Source organism: Pundamilia nyererei, unplaced genomic scaffold (genome assembly GCF_000239375.1).
Source record: "Pundamilia nyererei isolate P.nyererei 1_Seehausen unplaced genomic scaffold, PunNye1.0 scaffold00322, whole genome shotgun sequence".
Classification (NCBI taxonomy): Eukaryota; Metazoa; Chordata; class Actinopteri; order Cichliformes; family Cichlidae; genus Pundamilia; species Pundamilia nyererei.
Window position 1 is genome coordinate 98,998 of NW_005187723.1, and position 6,529 is coordinate 105,526.

At 38.9% G+C, this 6,529-nt stretch overlaps 1 protein-coding gene across 2 annotated transcripts in view; it reads right to left on the reverse strand.

Moving 5' to 3' along the window:
- Positions 1-4,207, reverse strand: part of usp34 (ubiquitin specific peptidase 34) — a 58,984-nt gene extending 54,777 nt beyond the window's left edge. For both annotated transcript variants that reach the window (XM_013915552.1, XM_013915551.1), the window contains exon 1: positions 3,852-4,207. In XM_013915552.1, coding sequence (XP_013771006.1) covers positions 3,852-3,894 — 43 coding nt within the window. In that variant the 5' untranslated portion in view covers positions 3,895-4,207. The remainder of the gene's footprint in view (positions 1-3,851) is intronic.
- Between the last annotated feature and the right edge of the window lie 2,322 nt (positions 4,208-6,529).

The following is a 6,529-nucleotide window of genomic DNA, read 5'->3' on the forward strand; positions in this document are numbered from 1 at the left end:
CAAATTAGAGCCAATATGTTCCTCCTCTGCTTTGACTCTTCATAAAGTGTGAGCTGCTCTGCTGCTTTTAGCAGTCTGAGCCTGTTTCTCTCATTGGTAAAGAAAATTATAACTTAGCTTAAGCCAGCTTCTTGTCCCAGTCTCACTGATGTAGTCTGCTTTTTAAAAGCTCTGGGAAACTACTGGACCAAATATTAAAACTGTTATTAACACCAGTCTCACTTCTAGAATTGTGCCTGCTTACTTTAAACAAGCTGTGATGCAACCTCTCATTATACAAAACAAATTTGGATCCTTCTGTTGTCTCTAGTTTTAGGCCTTAGTGTTTTTTCTGGCTCTTAAATCAGAATAATACTGATATGTTCTTACCTTCTATTTATTGTTTTATTAATTAAACCGTGTGGTGTTTTCTGCCTTATATAGCACTCTGTAAAACTATTGTGTTAAAAAATTTACCTTTAAATAAAATTGGATTGAATAAACTGGAAGTGAAGGGAGATGCAGAAATTGTAGTGACTCCAATCATTTGTCATATCTGTATTTTTACGGTAACATTTTTAAGACAATAGTGCATTTCCAGCTTTTGGGGAATGGTCTGGGTTTAGCCCTTTCCTGTTTCAACATAACAATGTCCCCAAAGGCAAGCCCACAAAGAGCAGTTTTTCTCACTTTGCTGTATAAGAGCGTATAGTTCGACCCCAGCAAGCACCTCTGGGATCGAATGAAAATGCAACCTTTGACTAGTATCTGTTCTTTAACTCGCACATTAAGGAAATATCTAGTATTGCATTGTGTTCTTTCATTTGTGCAATATTGCTAAAATTACAAACATCCTAAAAAACTAATCCATGTGACTTCTTCACATTAGCAGGCTGTTCTAAAGCCCCCAGAATACTGACAGGGTCTAGAAACAGATTACATAATACCTTCTCTTCACCGACTCCCTATTTAATCCACAATTGAATTTGAAATCCATAAAAACATATAAAGTCATAAATGATGATGAACCATCATATCTTTAAGATGTCTTGGTATCATATGATCCCAATGGAGCATGTTGCTCCCAGACTGCAGGCTTACATGTAGTTCTCACATTTTCCAAAAGTTAGAAAAATAAAAATGCACCTAGTTGTTGCCCTGATTTTTGAGGCTGCTAAGACAGAGACACAAAGTAAATTTTGGTATCACTGTTGTCATTTTCAAAAGTCTATTTATACTTCTCTAGACTAAACCACAATTCTGAAGTTTTCACACTAAAAAAGCAAGATCTCTGTTTTAGGGGTCCTAGTGTGGCCAATAGACATATACACTGCTGAAACCTAACAATTATATGAGTAAACCATTTGTGGATTTTAGTGCCTCATTTAACAGCAAAATAAACAACATGTGCTTTGGTTCCTCAATATGTAAGTATCTGACTTCTTTACAAGACGCCCACAGCAACTTTGAAAACACCTCTTTAACCACCGTCCTGAACACACAAAACTCAGGTTATGTTCCCAGTTCAAAACTGTTCAACCTCTACTCATCAATGCAAATTTGCAATTTGGTCTGATTTTGGTCTGATCACTGACAATGAAACACCTTACAGGTTTCAAATGGCACGTTTGGCAGACTGCTGTGAGAAGAGCAGCCTGGTCCTTAAAACTTATAAAAACCAATGAACTGATCGAAGACTGGGAATAGGAACAGGAAGTATAGCCCACCTGCCCCTTCACATATGTGGCAAAGTAGTAGAGACTGAAGTTCCTTGGATTTAACTTGCCCAAACCTTTGACTTGGACATTCAAAACCCAAAGCCTGGTCAAAAAAGTCCAAAGACTATTTTTCCTAAAATATCTGAAACAAGCACAGCTCTCTGAAAAACTTCGGCTAGCATTCAATAGAACCACGACTGACAGTATCCTTACAAACTGGATCACGCTGTGATACAGAGTCTGCACAGCTGCTAAGCTGAAGCCTCTACACAGTGTAATGAAGACTGCAAAGCATGTGATGGGGTTGGAACTCCCATTTACATCAACCATCTGTGGAAGAAGGCTGAAAGCATCATGTCAGTCACTTCACACACCCTCTATTTGATCTTTTGCCACCAGGCAAACGATGCAGATCAATAATATCCCATACAAACAAACTGAGGAACAGCTTTTTCCTGACCAGCTGTGGCCTTCGCCAACCCCCAATACACTACAATAACTTGCACTGCCAAGAACTTTAAGGACTATCCTTATATACCCTATATATACACACACACATATATATATTCATCTTAATCTGGAGTAATAATCTATTATTATTATTCATTTATTATTGTTTTTTCCAATAGGATAGGCTCTCTTTTGCGGGATGCCAGTCTATATTGAATTTACTTGCATAACCACAATAAAGTTTACTCTGTTCTATTCTATGAATGCAGTTAAAGGTCTGCCTGTGCATTTGTACTGTAGTATATTTCTAAAAGTCTCCCTAAAAGGAGTTTTTCCTGGCTATTATTCGGCTGTTATGACAGCATTCAATTGTCACTCATGTCTGTAGTATTTTCACTTTGAGTAATACACTCCACAGCTAAACCCTAAATATTTGGAAACACACGCCGTAAAGTCTTCTTCTTTGAGAGATGACAGCTTGTCAAAAGGAAGTTATCTACATTATCTTCTGTTCCATTTTAAATATGATGTAGCACGCCACGCCGCAGTCAGTCTGTAAAAGGAGCTGTCTCCAGAGCCTCCAGCAGGAGCTTTCAATTCACAGACAAGTTTATGGAACAAGGGAAAACCGCTAACAGTCCGTCTATCAATTTATGTAAAGACTTTGAAAAATGATCGACTTTGTGTTAAAAATCGTTTTCCGATGAGTTTCGGACACCCGTAAAGTCCAGCAAGGCCCAGTTAGCAAGCCTAGATTAACGGCTAAGTTTTTAGCAATAAAAGCAACCTTGTATTTATGTTTGCTTTGCTTAAGCTGACGTTAGCCGTGAGGGTGACATGGAGTTCCGTGGCAAGACAAGAATGACCAACAAAACAAAGAAGAAGTTAAGCTAGTGTGCTAAAAACATTAGTAGAGAACAAATAAGCAAGCTACCGAGGATTAACGGCGTGCTATATGCCAAAATATGCGCCTCGATGCAGCCGTTAATTTGGGGGGGGGGGCTAGCTTAGTTGCGGCTAGCTTAGACTAACATTTTATAGACTTGGCCAAAACACACATAAGAAATACACATGTTCCTCTTCGTGTCAGCACTATTAACCATGGGCGTGTTGTGGAGAAGCAGGCCCATTCAGAACTGTGAATGTGGCCGTCTGCAAAACAATGGGTGGCAGCGGAGAGGACAGCTAGCAGACTGACCTGACAAACACATCAAACAAAGTCAGCCTGCTCGCTAGCTGCACTAGCTAACTTCCAAACCCGAGCAACGCGCTTTTTAACAATATCGACATCTTTCAAAATATCTTATGTACTCCCTGTCCAACAGATTTGAAGTATTTTAACACAAGGCTGTAATGTCATGCAGAAATCCGACTGAATTAATTAGATATTTGAAGCTAGAGTTTTGTGAGCAGTGTTTGACGGGCCCAAAACTGACTGCCAATGTGAAAGAGAAAATGGCATTTGTATTTATACCAAAGCAACGCTGTCTCACATGAAAATACTACTGCAAAATAAGCTGCTGAAATGTCATTGTTTCCAGTGTCTTATGGCTGGATGCAAAGGACAGCTAACCAAGAAAGCACACAAAGTTACATTTAGTTAGCCAACAAGCTAACATGCTTCCATCAAGCTTCAGTGGACAGCGATGCTAACACCAAGCAGCTAGTTCAGCTTTACGTAAATGACACGATTTGTTTACTTACTTTCATTTAAAACCTCCACCAGCTCGGCGCAGTTTTCACACATTGTTCATGAAGAGGCAAACTAAGTACACCAACTCAAACCATTGCACTGGAAACAGTTTTTGGCTGGCAGTTAGTTGTTTTGAGGATAAAAAGGCCCACTGGAAGGAGTAATTGGTGAAGGTTATTCCACTAAATAAAACCAGGAGGAGCAGTGAAGTGCAGAACGGGATTTGCATCCAAACGAATTTGATGTACACCAAAAATAAAGAGGCTCTGTAAGGAAGAGATCGAGTCAGTCTCCAATCTGTGCGATACTTGAGAGCGCAGGCAGAGCAGCCATGTTGGAAAAGGAGGGGGGGGCAACACAGCATGGAGACCGTTCGGGACTTTACGTCCTCTCTCCACCGCCAGTTCGTTTTTCTTCGGCTGTCTCGCGATAACTTTCAAATGAGGTAATATTCACAACCTCTAATCACAATCTCAAGGGCAAATGGAGTGAAAACAGCATGTTTCCACAAAATATGAATAGTTGGCCCCTCTTTTTAGACAAACACGCTTTGTGTTTCTATATTGTTATAATTTAGGGAAAATATTTATTAAAATGTTAAGATAAGACAAGATAAGATAAGATAAGATAAGATAAGATAAGATAAGATAAGATAAGACTTTATTGATCCCACAACGGGGAAATTTTTGCGTCACCTCAGCTCAAGTACAAGTTCCTCTGTTTAAAAATTCAAATACCTTTTAATTCATTAGTTAGTTCATAGTTCATTTGGTTACTTTAGTTGAATTGAATTATTAATGTATTCAGTTCAAAGAGCAGAACATCACACTGTTCGAGCAGTGTCTACATGTGCTCTGTGCATTTATTCTACTACATTTGTGCATACTACTGTATACGTATTGTCTGATATTACAGGTTTTTCTGCACTGACATTTAAATGTATGTTTATGAAATCACCTTAAAAACCTGGGCAACCCTCTTTATCCTTGTTTTTGACAGAAAAGCATGTTTATTGTTGTTTTCTTTGTAATGACATTAAATGGATCCAAAATATTATAAATGATTAATGTAATCATTAATCATTCATGACTTGTAATGGAATATATATGTATATACAGGTTTACAAAGAACCATTTTCATGATGTATGGTTTCGAGACAGTGGTACCAACAAAAAGACAGGAGGCCGAGTTGGAGGTGGTCGAGTTGTGTGGCTGTGGCTACAATGTAGCTTGTCATCCCCAGTGTGTGAATGTGTGTGTGAATGGGTGGATGACTGGATGTGTAAAGTGCTTTGGGGTCCTTAGGGACTAGTAAAGCACTATACAAATACAGGCCATTTACCATTTACCATCCGACTAGGTAAGGCTGAAATGGTTTCAGCATGTGCAGAACTGGGATAGTGGATATTTTGGGGAAAAGATAGTAAATACAGAGCTGTCAGATAGGTGGAAAAGGGGAGGGAGGACCTCATATGTCTTTGCTGGGTTGGTGTGACAGAAGAGGATTATAGGGATAAGCTGAGATGGAAGGAGATTTTAGTTGGTCTCAGCTGTGTCCACCCCAAAAGGAAGCAGCTGGAAAAAGGAAGGCGATAATCTTGCTAACCCAAACCTTGATACTTTTGCAGCACAACTTTTATAGCAGAACCTATTATGCTCATCTCCAGCAATATATTTGTATGTGTGACCCTACTATAGTAGCTTTGCATTGATTAACAGCTAAAAAAATAATCCTTATTTATATTGTACTGGGCCTTGGGGCAGCTGTTTTCTTCCTTCCACCTCCGTTTAATCCAACTTTCCTCTGATTGGTTGACAATCCAAACACCTGCTACAGCCAGAGATGTACATTTTAGATGAACATATAAGGATTTCCCCCTGTATACAAATCCAAAAGTAGAAGAAAAAAACAACCTGAAACAGAGAACTTGTTTTTTAAAAAAAGATCTTGGGTGAGCAAGGCCATGTGGCCGGAATGCAGTAGGCCTGGGTTTGAGTCTGACCCGTGGCCCTTTAATACTCCCCCCTCTCTCTCCCCAATTTCCTGTCTATCATCACTGTCTCTGCCAATAAAAAATCTTATAAAAAAAGTACAAACTTGTACATAGGCTGACCAAACTATTTAACATGAATATTAGAGCAGCACTTAGCAAACACATCTGATCTCATTGGAAAGTCTTTTATACCTACACTGATATGGAGTGAGTAATGCACCAAGAACAAAAAAATGCTACATCGTTTGATGAAAATGATCAACCTACAAAGTGCTGCTTCAAAGACACCTACAAAATCAAAGTGAAAAAGTATGTGGGTAGCTGGTCCATTTTGCAGAAATTTCATTGCAGCAACTCAAAGTAATGCTCTGCAGTTTGTATGCCTGCCATGACAACATTGGAGAATGCACCTATCTGCTCCCCGAGGAGCTCCTGGACAGTCTTGAGGTGCAGCCTGGTGGCATCATATGTGTGGATGGAAACTTAATATTCCACGTGTTGTATAAGATAAGATAAGATAAGATAAGATAACCTTTATTAGTCCCACACGTGGGAAATTTGTTTTGTCACAGCAGGAAGTGGACAGTGCAAAAGTTATGAGGCAAAAATTAGGATACAATAAGAATAAATACAGTACACAACTGTACAGGATAGAATAAATAAAATACTATATACAGTGGAATAAAATAAAATAA